The sequence below is a fragment of the Cyprinodon variegatus genome, unplaced genomic scaffold (genome assembly GCF_000732505.1).
Source record: "Cyprinodon variegatus isolate N-32 unplaced genomic scaffold, C_variegatus-1.0 Scaffold1361, whole genome shotgun sequence".
Lineage (NCBI taxonomy): Eukaryota > Metazoa > Chordata > Actinopteri > Cyprinodontiformes > Cyprinodontidae > Cyprinodon > Cyprinodon variegatus.
Window position 1 is genome coordinate 145,815 of NW_015151814.1, and position 19,460 is coordinate 165,274.

Here is a 19,460-nt window from a genome sequence, read left to right on the forward strand (position 1 = left end):
ATCATGTTTTTGATCTGAGTTTGTTTTACAGCATGAAATGTCTGAATGAGTGCTCATCCAAGACTGGTGATTCCATACTTTTTGCCAGGGGTTGTATACTCACCAGGAACCTGGAAACTTACTGAATTACAAAAAAAAAACATTTAAAAAACAAACATGTTTCATTGTTATATATACAAAGATGAATATTAGGAAATATATTTATCAAACATTATACTGGACAAGTACAAATTGTTTTTGGGCAAATGAGGTAAATCCTTAACGTTAACCCCTGGGCTAGCAAAATACAGACAAGCTAAAATAGAGATTAAGAGTTTAAAAAACTTTTGAAGTTGTTCAAATTAAAATAGTAGAATATGTAAAAGTTATTAAAGCAGAAGGTCAAAAAGGAAACAAAATAAAAGTAAGGTCAATCTCTCAGGATGTACAAAATGCCTCAGCAAACAGGTGTGTTTTTAAGAGGGCCTTCTTAGAAAACACCTGTATGATATTGTGGCTTAAACAACACTGTCTGAGCTTGGTGAGCAAGATTAAAGTCCATCTTAGCGCTACGTATCATAGGCAAGCAAAGCTGTATGCATTGTGGCTAAATTCCATAGCCTACAAATTATTTCATTTAAGCAATGCTTAACAGCAAGAACAAATCTATCAAATGGCCTCATATATGTTATCAACCTGTTGTCGAGTTGGAATATATGATTTACAAGTTCTCTTTATGGCTCCCACTAACAGTTTGCAGACCTCCCAGACCCCATGCTGTACAGCGATTACCTGCCGGAGCTGTCTCGCCACATATCCTGCACCAATCCCACTGATCCGGAGCTGGGAGCTGACCAGGTGTCCTGGGAGGACCTGCGGGACATGGATCTCCCATCCTTCCGACCTGCGTTCCTCGTGCTCTGCAGAGTCCTTCTCAATGTTATCCACGAATGCCTTAAACTGCGACTGGAGCAGAGACCCGCTGGAGACCCCTCCCTGCTCAGTATAAAGCAACTGGTGCGAGAGTGTAAGGAGGTTCTGAAAGGAGGCCTCCTGATGAAGCAGTATTATCAGTTTATGCTGCGTGGAGTGGTGAACGATGCTCAAGGTCTGCAGACAAACGCCAATATAGACGACTTTGAAGAAGATCTACACAAGATGCTGGTGGTGCGTCTTTCTTCTAATACCTTCTTCCTCTCCAGTTAATGTTAGTTGTAGTTGGTTGTGAATGAATATTAACCATGTGCCACCTGTTGTTTCTGCAGGTTTATTTTGAATATATGCGTAGTTGGATCAGGATGTTGCAGCAGCTTCCTCAGGCCTCTCACAGCTTAAAGAACCTGTTGGAGGAGGAATGGCAATTCACAAAGGTCATCACTCCTTACATCCGTGGAGGAGAGGCCCAGTCTGGTGAACTTTTCTGGTGAGTTTAGATGAAATGTGTCCAGGTTTCATCATAACTGGTCATTTTGTGGTACATGAATATGGATCAAGATCCAAAACTTTGGATCTTTGGAACTAAACACAATGTTCCTGCGGAGCAGAAAACAAGAGAATATCCGGTTTGTCTGCTAAACTCAGTGATTTATTTTACAAACTGTGACAGAAATAAAAACTGTTACAGAACTAGTTGAGGGTTTTCTTTCAGGCTTTCCTCTTTTGTCTACCGGTCTTTAAAATGGTTTATAGGTTAAATTTCATAGGTTTTATTTAAAAAAGAAAAGTTAAAAGAGAAAATTTGGATATATTTTCTCAAACTGTAGGTTGAATATTTTATCAGAGAAGTCGGACTGCTTCTCATTTTAAGGTCAACACCGCCTGCTGGCCGTTACAGAGAATGCTTCTTATATTCTTACATTAGCTTGCTGATAAAACTACCAAGAGTTGGATATTAAACTTCTGCATACATTCATACACTGAATGATTTTCATCTTTGTTCAGTTTTGCTCTTTTTTTTCCTCCAGTTGCTTTTACATCTACAGGGAGTAATTCCAGACAAAAAACGGAACAAAAATCAAGCAAAATAATGAAATTTTAGTCTTCAAAGAATGACATTTTGAAATGTTCATATTTCAATAGACCAATAGAACTGTTGTTGCCTTTGCAGTAACATTGCTGGGATGCTGCTGGAATCCACTGGAGAGTTTCTTGATGCTGGTTTGGAGAAAAGTGGCAATGAATTCTGGGAAAGTGCAGATGACAGCGCCGCCTCAGATGAAATAAGGTTAGAGGGGATGAAGTTCACACAGTAAGATTTCTAGAAGATTCATCAGGCTCAACTTTGTTTTGTTTGTTTATCTCTCTTTGCTGCTTTTTTTTTTTTTGTTAGGCGCTCCGTTATTGAAACCAGTCGCTCTTTAAAAGAGCTGTTCCACGAGGCCAGGGAACGTGCATCTAAGGCTTTGGGCTTTGCAAAAATGCTGCGCAAGGTAGAAACATATTTTCATTTACTTCACAGATAGCTACTTTGATCTCATTGATTCTGTGGATTTATTTATTTTGCTATATATGTTTTTTTTTTTCTTATATCTTCCAGGATTTGGAAGTTGCTGCAGATTTTAGCATCACTAGCGGGGTGCCTTGTCTCCTGAAGGCACTGAAAATGAAAAGCTATGTCAAGGTGGTCCTCAACCTTTATCTTCCCTTTTGATTTTCAGATGAAATATCTTCCTCTCTATTGTTTGGTGCTGAAAATAGTCTAATCACCTCCTCCTCTCAGGTTCAGATCCCAGGCTTGGAAGAGCTCCAGGTCTTTGTGCCCTGTAGCTTGAAGAATCAACGGGCTCTCATCCTGCAGCTTCTCAATGCTGCTGCTGGGAAAGATTGCTCCAAAGAACCTGATGAAATGGCTGAAGATGATGCCTACCTGCTCATTAGCAAACACGGAGCGGGGGACTCCACTACAGAGGCTGACTGGGCTCGGTGGGATGGTGAGGTTCTCCACCTGGTCCCACAGATCGAAGCTGTGGACACTCTAAGAGCTATGAAGGTAGTGAAGAAATTCAGAGCAGCGTTTTGGGCCAGTATGTCTATGTGGTGTTTTTAGGCTTACCACTGTTTACTGTGGTTTCAGGTTGAGAACTTGCTCTTGATTGTGATGCAATCGGCTCACCTGGTGGCCCAGCGGAAGGCTTTCCAGCAGTCCATGGAGGATGTGCTGACCCTCAGCCGGGAGCAAACATCAAGCCAGCCTCTTATTGCCAGCGCTCTGGAGGACCTCAAGGTACTTGCATAACCTCCTCCTTGTAGCAATAACAGTCATGCATCAGTGCTTTCATATATCTGATCGTTGCTGCAGTGGTAATGATTTAACCCAAATTTCCATTCTTTATCAGTATAACCAGACCATGAGCACCAGCCTCACTCATAGCTATTTATAGAGCCACCAGCTACTTTCAAAGCTGCAGCACTCTGTGTCATAATGCTGGATGCTGCAGTTGATCTTTTTCAACACGTTGATCATTTATTTTAAAAGCTGGTAATTGATCGTACAATCATTCCTTAACCTCAAATCTTTTTTTTAAATCGCTTTTTTAACAGAACAAAGCATTGCAGCTATGCATTAAAATAAGCACAGCCATCGACCAGGTGGAGTTCATGTTCACCACAGAGTTTCAGGCAGAGGTGGAGGAATCTGAGTCAGCCACTCTGCATCAGTACTACAGGGAAGCAATGATCCAGGGCTACAATTTCGCCTTTGAGGTAAGAACCTTGGACAGTGCAGTAAGCATTCAGCTCTCTGCTGTGATTTTTATTGATTGACATTCTTTTAAAACAGTACCACAAGGAGGTGGTCCGCCTGATGTCAGGCGAGTTCCGACAGAGAATCGGGGAACGCTACATAGCTTTTGCACGCAAATGGATGACCTATGTTCTGACCAAATGTGAGAGCGGGAGGGGCACCAAGCCCAGGTGAGACATAACCATCTGATGCTCATATGTTGCTGAGAAAACCATTTTTAAACACTCAATGACCATTTTGGTTTGGGCAGTGCTTGTAAAAACAGCACTTTCATTTGATTTAGTGTTAAATAAAACTTAACTATGATCAAAACGACAACTGTAAATACTGATAAACAGTAAGAGGACTAGGAAGGAATATATTTATCTTAAACCACGCTACATCTAAATGAGTCTGCATTACTAAATTAATCTAATAAGATTAGAAAAAAATACTGTAGCCTTTTACAAATTTCCTGAATTAAATGGGAGATCCAAAAAAGAATACTTTATTAGAATTTTTCAGTGACTTGATATCTTGAATCTTTTGATTCTCTGGTTGTTGAAAACCAAACTTTTTTTCTTTTATTAAAACAGTTAAGAAATGCCTCTAGCTCCAGTCAGGGTGAATTAATTTCATTCAAGTCAGCGTTATATTTAAAACAAAAGCTCTATTTAATCAGTTCTAATAAATAAATTTTGCATACATTTTTTTATGCAGTTTTTTTTTGTCTAAATGGTCTCTTTTCTAATTATGTCTAAAAGAAAAGTTCTGTGTTTAACAATCTGCAATAGTGATCTGATATCTTTGTATCATAAGAGACAAAACTAAATGCAGAAAACAAACAAATATTGTGCTGAATATTCCTTCCTTACTATACTTGTTAGGAGTTTCCTTCCTTGCTTTGCTGCAGGGGTCTTCAGTTCTAATCTTCAGTGCCCTGCACCTTTTAGATCTGACTCTGCTTCAATGTCTCCTGAATCAAATGGCTGAATTTCCTCCTCATTATATATTTAAGGTCCCCCAGAGTTCTGCTAATGACCTGGTGCTTTCACTCTGGCAGCAGAAAAATGTCTAAAAGGTGCAAGGCATCGCACCCAAAGGACTGGAACTGAAGACTCCTGCTCTGCAGCTTCATTATCTTGACTTTTGAATCATGCAGCTTGACCTAAAAGTTTTACCTATACAGGTGGGCGACTCAGGGATTTGACTTTCTTCAAGCGATTGAACCTGGCTTCATATCTGCATTACCAGAGGATGACTTCCTGGTGAGATTAGCCCATCACCTTGTCCTATTTTTTTTTAAACTGAAACTAGTGCTTAGATTGTGGCTGTTATGTAATTTCTGTTTTTCCTGCAGAACCTGCAAGCTTTGATGAATGAATGTATAGGACATGTGATTGGAAAGCCTCATAGCCCTGTTACTGGCCTGTATATCGGTAAGATGCCCTCTTGTGGTGGAAACTTTTATTATCATGGGAGGATCAGTGTCTAACATGCAGTTTTTAAAGCCAGGGATGCATAGTATATCTGCACAAAAAACATGCAAAAACTCTTGTTGGGTGTTAAGTTACTTATCTTACTTTTTATCAAAAGAGAACTCCTATTACAACCACTTAATAACCGACCATTCAAGAATCTAAAATGTTGCTATAAATATAAATTACATGTTATAATATTTTGAAATCTCTCAATGTTTAGGTAAATCAGACATCATTTTTTTCATCACTTCTAATTTTATTCCAGCTTGAATATTTTGAGTTTGATGAGGGATCATTCCAGATTCTGTTCATTGCTACTTATTTTACAAAGTCATTTAAAAAAAAAATACAGTTGGATGAATTTTACGTATTTATTTTTGTTCAGCACCCAGGAATAGTCCCCGGCCTGTGAAGGTCCCTGCTCCCGTCCGCTGCCATAGCGACCCTCCAAACCCCAATTTGTTTATCCCTAATACAGATGGTTTCAGGTAGGTTACAGCAGATCATTTCTTTGGTTCTGTGTGCATTGCTTTGCTTCTTCTCATAGTTTTGCTTATAAAATAAGCAAACTTGAGCTTCTCTGCATATTTTCTGAAACTTTCTGCACCTTATTTTTATAAATGCATTTAGTGTGAGCGTCTTTCCCACATCTAGTCACAGATGCATACATTCATCAACACACACCCTTATGTGAACCCCCTCCCCCTTCCCAAGGCAGCGAGCCTCAGTTTGCTTTTTTCACCACACAGCTCTCGAAGCCTTCCCTGTGATCTTCGGAACCAGCTTGTCCCCAATGGCCCCCGGGCCATCCTTCAGGGCCCAGGGGACCACAGCCCCATGAAACCCAGCAGCAGTCCCAGTGATGTCAGGTAGCCCCTCCCCTAAGCCAACCAGTAATACTTTCCATGTCAATTCTGAGGAAATGCCTCCTGTTTAGATTTGTACTGATTGATTTTTAATTTCATTTCATTTTATTAGGGTTAGTTAGTGACCTATTGATTACTACTACTGTACCGCAGAGGTTATAAAACATATTGCCAATAACCTGAGTTTTTATTAATATCTTAGAGTAAAGACGAGATGAAGATGGAATGAAGATTTAAAATAGAGTTTTGCATCTTTTATATATTAGCATAGTGAGTGTTACCAAAGAAAACTTGATATTTCTCAGGAAACAAAGCCTAACAATCCAAAAAGGCTGCTTACCTTTTTGACCGTTTCATAACTTGGGCTGAAGACCTTTGAACACAACAACTTAGTAACATGTTCAGCCTTCCTGCCCTCTGCTGATAGTCCCACTTCTTCTAGGCTTCCTAGATTAACCACGTCTTATCTTTTTTGGTGGGATTGACATTTTAGGTTAGATGTATGCATTTAAAAATGTTATTTGAGGTATTTTCACTCTAAGTCACCTGACAATTGAGAAGTTCCTGGTCAATCGCTGATGTTACAACCGTAGCATCATGCTTGTTTTTTTTTTTTTTATCCATCAGTTTAGAGAATTTTTTTTTCCTCCAAAACCCCTTAAAATCAACATGGATAAATCCTTATAACTCATCATATGAAGGCTGCTTGTTGTTCATGGAATAAAAAAAAATACTATCATATGAAGGCTGCTTGTTGTTCATGGAATAAAAAAAAATACTATCATATGAAGGCTGCTTGTTGTTCATGGAATAAAAAAAAATACTATCTGACTGAAGTAAGAGTAGGATAGTATTCTGTTTTATTCTGTTTTTGGTATTGATGCTAACTGATGGCTTTTGTAGTTGGTGGCTTGTTATTGAGTGGAATAAAGCTGATATACTTTTAATTCCATCTGTCTAACCTTTTGGCCGTTTCTGATGCATGCTCCGCTGTTTTTCTTTCTGGCATTTGCTGCAATCATTTGCTAATATGTTTTTCAGAAACACTATATTTTTCCTTTCCATTTAAATTCTGGTGTAGATCTATAGTAGAGTGTTGCAGAATATCAAATCACTGTCTGCCAATATAAATGTTGGCTATAATATAATTTGATGAACACTATAAGCAAGCTTTAGTGCCTGAGGTGATAAAGCTCACCAAAAAGGGGCGAATGTGGAATTAATTGCATTGATAATGTGATTAATAATTTACCAGTTACATGTCATTTCTGATGCTCTGCTGCCCTAGTTGATGCATAAAAAAAAAAATAAAAAAATTGTAGATATATTTTAAATGAATAAATGGGTTTTGTAGGTTTATATTATGTGGATGTTTCACTGTTATGAAATTTAAAGAAGCCAGTCAGTGGATTAGATGATAATCAGTACATACATCAATAAAGTATTTATTTCTATCTTCTATTTCTATCATGTTTTTAAGTGCAAAAACCCTCAATTAGGCTAATAGCATGCTTTTGTATTGAAGTTTTGGCTGACTTTTCTTTACCTGTTCTCAGGGTATCAAGTTTCCATGAAAACGATCGACTTTCAACCGTTGCAGCAGAATTAACGTTCAAATCACTGAGCCGCCACTCGAGCCCCACTGAAGAAAAAGAAGGTGTGGGTTGACACTAATCTGCAGGCCTGCTTTCCCTAAACTTCCATGGCTAACATTTTAATAAAAATGTCGACACTGTTTCAGAACCTACGTATCCAAAGGCTGATCCAAACAGCACCGCACCCAGAAGCTGGGAGCTCCGCACCTCAATCAGCCAATCCAAAGGTGAGTTTCTTTATTCAGAAGAACTTTAGTATTCATCAACTCCGACAAAAGAACTCTTTGCCGATTCTGTTTTTTGTATTTGCAGATATGGCAGCCAGGCAGAGCCCGATGGAGGCCGTCCGTCGCTCCATACGAAAGTTTGAAGAGAAGCGTTATGCAAAGATGAAGCAGCGGAACATAATCGGTCAAGTGTGTCATACGCCGAAGTCTGATGGCATGCACGTCGGGCTCAGGAAGGTGACTTTTAAGTGGCAGAGAGGCAACAAGATAGGTATGTGGGACTTCCATCTGGTTATGATGTAGCTCATTAAATAATTTGCAGACAATAATATTTGTGTGTGTAATATCAGGTGAAGGTCAGTATGGAAAAGTCTACACCTGCATCAATGTTGACACTGGAGAGCTTATGGCTATGAAGGAGGTATGAAGCACTGAAAATGAAAAAGCACAGGTACTGAAATATAGTTTGTAAAGTGTGTTTTTATTTTATTTTTTTTATATAGATAAGATTCCAGCCAAACGATCACAAAACCATCAAGGAGACGGCTGATGAGCTGAAAATATTTGAAGGCATCAAACATCCAAACCTTGTGAGATACTTTGGGGTTGAGCTCCATCGGGTAAGAAGCTAGCATATAATTAAGGTAACACGTGATGCGTTCTGAAGCTGATTGGTGTGAATCTGTGTCTGCTACCTTTTAGGAGGAGATGTACATCTTCATGGAGTACTGTGATGAAGGAACTCTGGAGGAAGTTTCCAGACTTGGGCTCCAGGAACACGTGATCAGGCTTTACAGTAAACAGATCACCACGGCCATCAATGTTCTCCATGAGCATGGCATTGTTCACCGTGATATCAAAGGTCAGTGTCTAGTTCCTGTTACTAATTCTTTGGTTTTAGATGTGTTAGAAGCTCTCGTCTCATTACGCCGCATTTTTCTTCTTTTTTAACAGGAGCCAATATCTTCCTCACGTCATCGGGTTTGATTAAGCTGGGCGACTTTGGCTGCTCGGTCAAGTTAAGGAACAACACTCATACCATGCCTGGGGAGGTGAACAGCACACTGGGAACAGCAGGTAAGAAACAACATCTAGTGGAGGATGATGGTCCTTGTTTGCTCTCAGTGTTGTGGGATTATCCGGTTAAGATCTCATTTAGCAGAGACTAAATTGCAATCCATGATTCTATATCTCAGGAAAAAAAAATTCTGTTCTAGATAGACATTAAATAGCTTAATACTACAGCTACTTCAAACTGTAGATCACTACAGCATATCTTAACATTTGTATGCTAAAGGCACATAGGTTAATGAAAGATTTAAGATTATAGGGTCAGATTAAAATGAGATTGATTTTAGTCTGCCCCTAAAATTAAAGACTGGATCAAAACTCCCTTCGGCTTTTTAGTAGATTTTTTTTCAACCAAAAATGTAGAAATGCCACAGAGCGTTTAAAAAATTAGACATCCACTCTGGCTAAATCTGCCTACTTTAAAAACTTTCTAAAAATTAAAGGTTTTTCCTGTTTGAAAACAGGAGACAGAGAAACTGAAGCTGAGATTTGGTTTTAAAAGGCAAAATTTTGTCTCTACTGATTTCTGTATAAAACAGCTGCAATCAGCTGTCACTGATAGTACAACGTAGTATTGACCTCGGTCATTTTTTCTAAGAAAGCTAGTTTTTAGAAAATGTATTTGGTCTATAAGACAATGAATGATCTGTGGGTTGGTTTCAGGTATGAAACATCTATGAGAAATCCAGAGGGTAGAGATCTGAACTGCATTTTTAAATTCTATCATGCACATCTCTGTGATAGACTCCCTTAAATAAAAATAAAAAAACTCACATTGTAGAAACCCTCTCCTTCAAATAACACTAAAAAAAACAAACATTTTACTACAGCTTAACTTTAAAGTCAATTTTTATCATCTTTGGGCTTTTTATTTAATTTATTTGCATCATTTTATCACAGTCTCAATCTAAGACGGATCACTAGGAGAAAAATAATCTGAAAGATGGAAGATGTATGGCTAAAGAAGATGAAAGGATTTAGAATCTGATTATTTCAAGGCAAAAAAAGACTACATTCATGTCTGGTTTTTAGAGCTCATTATGAATAAATTTTAGGTTTATATTGTTTCTTATGTGTCTCTTTATTTCTCAGCATACATGGCACCTGAAGTTATAACGAGAGCAAAAGGAGAAGGTCATGGACGAGCAGCAGATATCTGGAGTTTGGGCTGTGTCCTGATTGAGATGGTGACTGGAAAGGTAAGCAGTGAAATAGAAGATATTTGCCTCTCGGAATACTTAAGAAAAAGGATTTGCTTTAATATCACAGCATAGATCTACTGCAGCTCTCATCTGCAGTTTTTTTATGTGTTCAAAAGTTCCTCATTCCAGGTGCAGGTTTCTTTTTCTCAGTTTGAATTAGTGAGGCTCTTTGCAGAATTTCCTGTAAAAAGCCAATGTCTAAAAAAACAGAAACATTGTGTGCCGGGGCATGTTCTATTTTTACTTCTCACCAGAGGAAGTTCACCTAAGCAACACAACCTAAATAAATACTTAAACACAATAAACACAACTTAAATACCTGTAGAGAACGATTTGTGATCTTTGTGTGATTTCTATCTGGATCTGCAGAGGCCCTGGCACGAGTATGAGCACAACTTTCAGATCATGTACAAAGTGGGCATGGGCCACAAACCGCCCATCCCTGAGAAGCTCAGCACGGAGGGGAAGGACTTCCTTGGTCACTGCTTAGAGAGTGAACCCAAACGTCGCTGGACCGCCAGCATGCTTCTCGACCACCCGTTTGTCAAGGTACAAAGATTATCTCTACACTTTAAAATTCTCTTCCTAAACTTTGGGCTTAAAAACAAAACGGAAGAATCAAGAGTTTCTCAATGAATTAGACCACTATCTAGAAGTGAAATTATGGAAAGAATTATGTGTTTTTGGTCATTTTGATGGTAATTAAAACCCAAACTTCAGTTTCTCTAGAAATTTGCTGCAGCCTTCTGGTTCTTTCTACATCGTTGCTTCTTGTCCGTCCTCTTGATATCAAGGTTTTGGGCCAAAAGTTTATCAGCAGGGGGCAGCATTAAGTCCTTTATAATGTCCTAGATGACAATGTTGACTTTAGACTTAGTTAAATATAGTGGTAACAAGCAGAAGATCCATCCATCCATTTTCTGACACGCTTATCCCTGCTGGGGTCGTGAGGGGTGCTGGTGCCTATTTTTAGCTGTCTACAGGCGAGAGGCGGGGTCCATCCCAGTCCATCGCAGGGCAACACGGAGACAAACAGGACAAACAAGCATTCACGTACACACTCACACCTAAGGAGAATTTAGAGATTGCCAATTAACCTAACAGTCATGTTTTTGGACTGTGGGAGGAAGCCAGGGTACCTGGAGAGCACCCACGCATGCTCAGAGAGAACATGCAAACTTCATGCAGAAAGACCCCGGGCTATTCTTGCTGCAAGGCAGCAGTGCTACCCACTGCGCCACTGAGCAGCCCACCAGCAGAAGATAAGGGTCCTTAAACCTCATTGGACCATCAGCTATAACATTTTGTCGCCCTGGGATCATCCCCCTGACTCTAGGATCTTAATTTCCAAACCAAACTTGAATCTAAGAGCAAAAGTCCTCAGCACACATAAAATGGTTCTAACATGATCTGTTGATCAGGATCGGCTGAACGCTGCAATCATGGCCCATATGTCACTGTCTGCTGGCTCTTAACTCACTTGTGACTCTGCCCCAAACATCTTGAATGGATAGTCTACTTTTTTTCCCATTCAACTGAGCCCTTTTTTGTTGTTTTAAATGTAGACTTGTAAAGCATTTCTTTGTAAATAAGGATGTAAAAAAAACAAAAAAAAAAACAACAAAGTTTAAGTATCTTCTCAAAAAAAAAAAGCATTACAATCGACATGGGCCTTAAGAACTTATCAGTTCATCTCTATACAGCAATAGCTGGAAGCCAAATCCTTCAAAATTACCATCCATCCATTTTCTTCCACTTTATCCGGGGCCGGGTCACGGAGGCAGCATTCTAAGCAGAGACTCCCACACTTCCCGAACCACACACACTTCCTCCAGCTGCTCTGGGGGGACCCCGAGGTGACACCAGGCCAACTCAAAGATATAGTCCCTCCTCCGTGTCCTGGGCCTTCCATGAGGCCTCCTCCCAATAGAACATGCCTGGAACACCTCCAGAGGGAGGCAACCAGGAGGCATCCGGAACAGATGCCCGAGCCACCTCAGCTGGCTCCTTTCGACGTGTAGGAGCAACGACTCTACTCCGAGATCCTCCCGGGTAACTGAGCTCCTCACCTGATTTAGAAGGGTGTGCCCAGCTACCATGACAAAAAGAAACTCATTTTGGCGGCATGTATTTGTGATCTTGTCCTTTCGGTCATTAACCAGATTTCATGACCATGGGTTAGTGTGGGAGCGTAGATCGATTGGTAAATCCAGATCTTTGCCCCTCGAATCGGCTCCCTCTTCACCACGACAGTCCAGTAGAGCCACACCAATCCGTCAATCTATCTCACACTCCATCCGGGCCCCCTTCGGGGAGAGTCCTTTTTTCAAGTGAAGGAAATGAAATTAACATCATTATGCAACAAAAAAACCAACCAATTAACAAACTTTGCCAAAGTAGCACCCATTCTCATCCAGTCCTCATGAGGTCTCTTACGTGTCTTCTTCTGTTTCAGGTTTGCACAGACGAGGAGTGAATGACACCACCTCTTTTCACGTTTACAAACTAAAGCACTACTGTACATGCTGTCGGCAAAAAGAAAACCAAACTGTGGACACGAGATGAAGTTGTGACTCAAGGCACATGGAGTTAAACTGAGGAACTAACGCATTATCATTTCAGAGGAGAACTGGATCTATGAATTAGTAAATTGTGTCTTTATGTAGCCATGGTTTGGGTGGTGCTGTATATACTGTAAGAATAGGATTGGCCTTAATTCATGTATAAAATGCTGTTAAGTTAAAGTAATTATTGCCACAATTGTTTCACCAGTTCAAACACCTCTATAAAGGCAATGAGGAATACTTTGTTTTTTTTAAATTGGTCGTGGAGGATCGGGGAGCATCTATAGCACTTTTAAACTGTTTATCCAAGGGGAAAGCTTAGTAGAACAGGAGGGATCCTAAGTTGGTCAAAATAAAATAAAATGTGGCCACCCTCCGTGAATAAAAGAAGGCAATAGTTTCCCTTTATTAAAAAAATGCCATCCAAATATTTAAATATTTTTATTATTCTGAAAGTATGGGCAATAAGAAGGATTATTTAGTGTGTTTTTCGTTGCCTTTTTGCTGAGGAGAAATTGTCAAGTTGGAGCAATGTTCAAGTCTACTGGTCACTGGTGATGAGCTGCCCATGTGACTGGGGCAAAGTCAACTTGGAGGACAAAACGGGGCCAGCTATTCCTCCCTGCTGCTGAACCACACACACACACCCACGCACACACACACACACACACACACACAAACTTGTGGTCCTCTGCTGCTCCTACAGTGTTTGCCATGTACAAACAATATTAATAAACACATTATTATTGTTTTCGTTTTCAATTTGTTTGTTTTTTTCCAACTCAGAATTAAAGTTTGCTGTGAAACTGCTCTGCCAAGACATTCGATCCGAGTCCCTATATACAAGTGTTAAGTTTACAATTGTTGCCTAATGAAAAAAATGCTGCAAATCTCATTGAAGGTTATGCAAACCTTTTTTTATCAACTTTGAATTTTTTATTTTGAGCAGTGATTTTACAGAAGGCAGTGATTAATTACCGTACATGGAAAATTGTGGTTATTATTTGTAAGAAACATGAAATAAGTTTGTAAGTAAAATTATTTCAGTTGAAATTAATGTATAAATATATAAATATGAGTCATTGAAAGTAGGTTTGTTAAAACATTATTGGTAAATAAATGGTTTGAAAAACAAAAGCACCCACCTGACAGTCAAGGGTGTAAATGGAGAAGTTTAAGTCGGTGTTGGAGGAAAACTTACAAACACATGGCCGTACACCTGGACTTAAATCCGAGATCCTGTGACGGGACATCTGCTTTAGCATTGACAAGACTTATTGGTAGAATGAACAGAGAAAACATTAAAGGTACCTTTTAGAATTTTCAGCCAGTAAACATGTGGAAGCATGACCTCTGATCATGAGACCTAAACTAATCTTTTCTACATGGAAAAATTTGAATAAACAAAAAAAATCACCTTGAAGCATCGCTTTAATGAAAAATGGTGGTTAGAGCATCATGCTGTGGAGACTCTTTGCTTCTGGTAGCACAGAGATTAATAATCAAATCCATACAAGAAAAATGACATAAAATACTCTAAATCACTGTTTTTAAGGAAGGTGTTCACTTTAGTCTCTTCCATTTCCAATCAGCTGTTGAGTTTCACTCGATCTAGATTTATTTAAAAAATGAAGATGCTATGACGGTTTTCTAATGCAGGTAAGATACCAAGACTTACAGTCACCACAAAAATCCTTAAATGCCATTGGGATGCTTTGATTTACACACCTTTTCAGAAATTTCTGTTAAACCACTGGTAAACTTAGAGACTTAGATTTTATTTTGTCATTTTGAACACAAGTGTAAACAAAAAGAAATTTCGTTAAGTACAGCTCTCTAGACCATTTCATTTTTTTAAAGTGCAGCCTTTAAATAAAGATCCTTGATAAAGAGATCAGGTTTAAAACAGCAGACAGGTATTGGTGAAAGCAGGTATACCATATCCCTCCTTTACAGATTTAACATTTTGGGATGAAGGAAAAAAAATTCTCAAAGTAATTTTAGAATCTGAGTTCTTAATTTTTACAAACATAATATATTGAAAAAACACTTTAAAAGTCGTGTTATTCTATTGTGAAATCTGGACAAAGATTTGGTTCAGTATAACTGCTTAATCTGAGGGATGCTGACAAAAGGCTACATAAAACAGATGGAATAACTAGTTCTTTTTTTTTTTCCTAAGGCGTATCAGTAAATCATTCATACATTTATCTAATGTAAAAGGGACGCTGCATGTCCTTGTCTGCCTGCTTTGGTAGCATGTTTGCATTACACATAATTTCTGTTCTTTCTCTGGTAGGTGGTAGACTTGGAGGATCACTGTCCTTTAGTTGGAGCTGCTTTCAACAAGGCTTCAGCTGATAGTCCGATAACCATTAGTAAAGTTTTTACTGTTAAAAATAAAACAAAAAACCCCTCATGGTTGATTTGATTACTCGCTACCATGGTGTTGCTAAACAAAACATGCTCTTCCTCCTCCACAGTCCTCCCTAACCTCTGTGGTTAAGGTGTTAGTTTTGAAATGTAGTGCAACATGGCTGCATATGAGCAAGCAGCCACACCTCGCTATTCTGCCTAAAATACATTTGTCTCAGGCATTTTATGGTTCACTTCGATACAGCTTTGTAAACCTAAACCATGCTACTTGATTCTATGCACAACATAAAGATTTATTTCCTTTAGTTTCTAATCTATTTTAAAGTAAATCCTTGGTTTTCCTTGTTTTGATTACTCTGAAGGAGGAAATGTGGAATCAGTCTTCTGAAAGCTGCCTTCCTCTTTCGCCTTGATTTTTAATGTCAGTTATTTACATTAACAGATGACAAAATGCATGTTGCGGAGTCTTTATTTTCAGTTTCACAGATAACTTCCAGTGATGACTCTCCTTTACAAACACTAACGTGGGCGTCTGTACTCTGAACACAGGGTGTGTCCTGGACAATCAAGCAATCTTCTGTCTAGTTAAGATGAAATTGCTGTTAAAACCTAATTCCTGTTTTATAGTCATTGTGAGGTTAAAACCAGTGATTGCCTCCAAGCAAAGACCTGGGAATGAAAGATCTGGGGTTTAAGCACATTTGGGTAAACTTCCCCTCCAGATAAACGGTTTTCCACATGCTTCTAAATCTGAAAGGATGACTCAGAGACACTGCCTATCCTAGCGTCGAATACTCAGGGCGATTCTGCAGCTCAGTCATTGGCAGGAAACTCTTCTGGTCACTGCCTGAAACTCATATGTTATTAAGCCTCCTAATTAAACCTCTACACCTTCAAGTTTTCTTACATTTTTAGACTACTTTGATTGAAACCAGACACTTTTCTTTTAAACAAGACAGGATCATTTGTTTAACATTTGACTCTTTTATAATAACTCAGCTGCTGAATTGATTATCAGTGGTCCAGAACTATTTGGACAGTAACACAAGTTTTATTTTAATATGGGTTTAAAGGGCCCAGATGACAGTGTGGCAAAGGAAAGAAGCAGCTGGATGAATTCTGAAGTGTATAGGGATATACATTACCGTTTAGATTCAGCCAAATGCAGCAGGGTTGACTTGATTGCTGCACTTCACAGGACAGATGGACAATGATCCAAAACACAATCACAAAAGCAACCCCAGGAATTTTTTCGAAGTAGAAAAGTGCAATATTCTGCATCTGCTGAGTCAATTGCCAGATTTCAACCTCATTTAGCATGCATTTCACTCACTCAAGACAAAACTTCTGGCAAAAAGACCCAAACATGCAACTGAGACAGCATTAAAAGCCTGGCAAAGTATCAGAAAGATGGAAACCCGGCCTTTTCCTGACGGTCATGGATTACCGACATCAGTCATCAACTAAAAAGGATTCTTAACAAAATATATTGAAAAACAACATTTTACTTAGGGTTATGTTTATGTGCCGTTTTACTTTAGAGCGTCTGCAATTCCTACATGTTTAATATGATATTATTGTTCTTAGCTTACTTTGTTGTTCTGTTTTGAATCCAATGTGCTGTCATGTAGAGCCTGGATCATAGAGATTATGACACAGTCCAAATATGTCTGACCCTCACTCTATGCTCTCTTAAGGTGGGAGATCATCACTGATTGACCTGATTTCATTTTTTTTTTTGCTATTAATTATTCTGCATCTCACCATTTTTCATAATAACCTGAAAACCCCCCGACATAACTTGGGAAAAAATTGTTCTCTCTCTCCAAAGTTAGATTTGTGGCTCAGTGTAAAATTCTTCTCAGCTGCTATTGTGACAGATCAAAGGTTAGCTGTGGCTTTTATTTACATGCAAAGGTAAGTTTGTCGTTTCTAAATGGCCATATTTACATTCAGACTGGTTATTAAGCAGAGCTCAGAGCGCTCACTCTGAGGCATGTTTGCAAAGTGAAGTTAAGCTGAATTAAGGGCAGTTTGACCAACTCAGAATTCAAGCTGGCAAATTAGTGGTTTCCTCTCTGGAGCATGCAGTTAAACATTAACCATCAACAACACAGACGCCTGCACCTCTCACCAACAAGCATCATCTGAGTGACAAGGATAGGAATTTTATGACTGCAGAGCAATAAGTGCAGGAACTGAAATTTTAGCGGCTTCATTTCTGCTGCAAATATCTGTGAAACTAAACCACGTCCTCATGCCTAATTCCCAACTTAGAGACACCTGGAGCCTCTCCTACATAGAACCTACAGCGCCATGTTTAGTGATTTCTTTTCTTTCAAAGACATGTCATTAACTCATATCAGAATTTAAATATTAACATTGAAATAAAAACTGTTGATGACCGTTGTGAAGCTATAAAGCACTCCCCACGTGTCATTGCACTTTGGAGTATAGTGCAGTTAAGCCAAAAAAGAGAAAACACACACACACACTCTTATCTTGCCATGTAGTGAGGACCATGTGTTGACTCTCACTGAGTTTCAGGTTTTTCAGGCCTTTTTATGCCCTAACCATTAGCAGAGCATACCTCAACCTAACCTTAGATTAACTCATTGACTCAATGCAGAGTAACTTGTGGGGGCTTGGAAAATGTCCTCACTTTACAACTGGACCTCACTTTGCTGGTAAAATAAGAAAAATGGTTCTCACAAAAATGGCCAAACAGGAACAGACAAACTCACCATAGTCTGCGTCTGTATCACAGATAGGTTAAGCCTAGACTCTTATGGGAAATCACAAAAGCATAAACAAACTTCTGTTTCTACCGTCAACAACGGATGTTAATGTTAAGCATATTTGCTATGTAGTAAACTTGTTTAGGTTTTAAAGAAGCCAGAAGAACAGATTCCACACACATTCTTGCACATCTATCTCTGCCCTGCAAAAATGTTCTGAAAATTAGAAAAAAATTCTTAAAATAAGTGTATTTACCCTTAATTTGGGTAAGAAAATAAGATGATCTGTCAATGGAATTAGTATTTTTACTCTAAAAATAACATTATTAGATAAAATGCACTTGAAATAAGAGACAGCAATTTTCTTTCCTTATTTTTAAATGTAAATTGCCTTATTCCATTGGCAAAGCGTCTCAGTTACCTGCTTAATTCATGAAAAAAAGCCCTTATTATAAGAAAAAAACAACTTAGATTTACATTTTTTTGCAGAGTATCTCTTGAATTTTGTAATATCGACTTCTTTGTGGTATCTACTCTACTTTTTTGTAACACAAAGGAGTATATACATTTTAGGGGGAAGGAACTAATGTAATAATTTCAGGCTTTAATTAAGAAACAATTTGAAAAAGTGTCATTATTTGGCATCTACGTAAAGCTTAGATAATATTCATTACTGCTTTCAAAAATCGGCTGAACAGTAAATATGACTTGAACCCTAAACCAGGAGTTTTTAAATTCGGACCCATGAGGTCTGGTTTCCTGCACCGTTTAGACATTGCTTTCAAGTGGCTGAATGACAGTCCAGTTCCATGGAGTCATTCTAATGAACAGATTAAGCCTAATTTCTATCAAAAAAATTAAAATCCATGATTGTTGCTTTTAGTTTTGTTGGTAAAAATGGCCACAAACATTCATTGGGATCTACTCCAAAGCAGACTTGGGGACACCCATCTGTTACTAATGACTAAATACAGCATTGGGATGGAAACACCTTGAAAAAAATAAGGGACACTTAGCCAGGCATCATCTCCCACCTTTTCTTATGAGTGATTTATTTTTTTTTTTTAACATTGAACGTCAACCTCAATTAATTAGACACAATTTTGTTTCTTAGAGCGCTCCGTTTTTTTAAAAGGATGGTTGAAACCGTAAAATCCTGACCCATTTCCAACGCCTGTTGCTTCGCCAGAAGTTCACAAGTTTGACCAACCTGATTTTAGATCAAAACAGGTTTGTGTTTTATATAATGGCCCAGTTAAAGCCTACAGCTAAATTTAGAGAAAAAAAAAAACTTTTGAGAATGTGTTTTAGTCTAAATCACTGAGCTGTTTAAAGCAATTATGTACTAAAATTGAATACATCTTGTAAAGTACACTCAAAGTGAAAACTGGAGCATAAACTGCAGTGTCTCTTCTAATTTTTGTGAACATTTTCAGTGTGATATTTCACTTTGCCTTTGCTAAGGGTTTAAAAGTCAAGGTAATGCCTTCAGGTACTGTTGGAAATGCCACCGCTGTTGGTTTGATTTTACTGCAGCAAGCCAAATAAGGAAGAGAAAAAGGCTCTAACCTAAGTAACTGATCATGTAAAGTTTATTTACTGATATTTAAATTAGAGTCGCACACAAAAAGTCTTTATAA

General features: G+C 38.5%; 1 protein-coding gene across 3 annotated transcripts in view; it reads left to right on the plus strand.

Moving 5' to 3' along the window:
- The window catches only part of map3k4 (mitogen-activated protein kinase kinase kinase 4), a 27,470-nt gene extending 13,938 nt beyond the window's left edge, over positions 1-13,532 (plus strand). For 2 of the 3 annotated variants that reach the window (XM_015402519.1, XM_015402522.1), the window contains exons 4-26: positions 733-1,146; positions 1,245-1,402; positions 2,087-2,203; positions 2,309-2,408; positions 2,516-2,599; positions 2,699-2,968; positions 3,053-3,202; positions 3,520-3,681; positions 3,758-3,891; positions 4,890-4,968; positions 5,061-5,139; positions 5,567-5,669; positions 5,931-6,050; positions 7,604-7,704; positions 7,789-7,869; positions 7,955-8,140; positions 8,220-8,290; positions 8,373-8,489; positions 8,572-8,731; positions 8,824-8,946; positions 10,033-10,139; positions 10,512-10,691; positions 12,598-13,532. In XM_015402519.1, the coding sequence (XP_015258005.1) occupies positions 733-1,146; positions 1,245-1,402; positions 2,087-2,203; positions 2,309-2,408; positions 2,516-2,599; positions 2,699-2,968; positions 3,053-3,202; positions 3,520-3,681; positions 3,758-3,891; positions 4,890-4,968; positions 5,061-5,139; positions 5,567-5,669; positions 5,931-6,050; positions 7,604-7,704; positions 7,789-7,869; positions 7,955-8,140; positions 8,220-8,290; positions 8,373-8,489; positions 8,572-8,731; positions 8,824-8,946; positions 10,033-10,139; positions 10,512-10,691; positions 12,598-12,618 (3,117 nt within the window). In that variant the 3' untranslated portion in view covers positions 12,619-13,532. The remainder of the gene's footprint in view (positions 1-732; positions 1,147-1,244; positions 1,403-2,086; positions 2,204-2,308; positions 2,409-2,515; positions 2,600-2,698; positions 2,969-3,052; positions 3,203-3,519; positions 3,682-3,757; positions 3,892-4,889; positions 4,969-5,060; positions 5,140-5,566; positions 5,670-5,930; positions 6,051-7,603; positions 7,705-7,788; positions 7,870-7,954; positions 8,141-8,219; positions 8,291-8,372; positions 8,490-8,571; positions 8,732-8,823; positions 8,947-10,032; positions 10,140-10,511; positions 10,692-12,597) is intronic. The other variant, XM_015402521.1, reaches the window with a different exon arrangement.
- Positions 13,533-19,460: the final 5,928 nt, after the last annotated feature.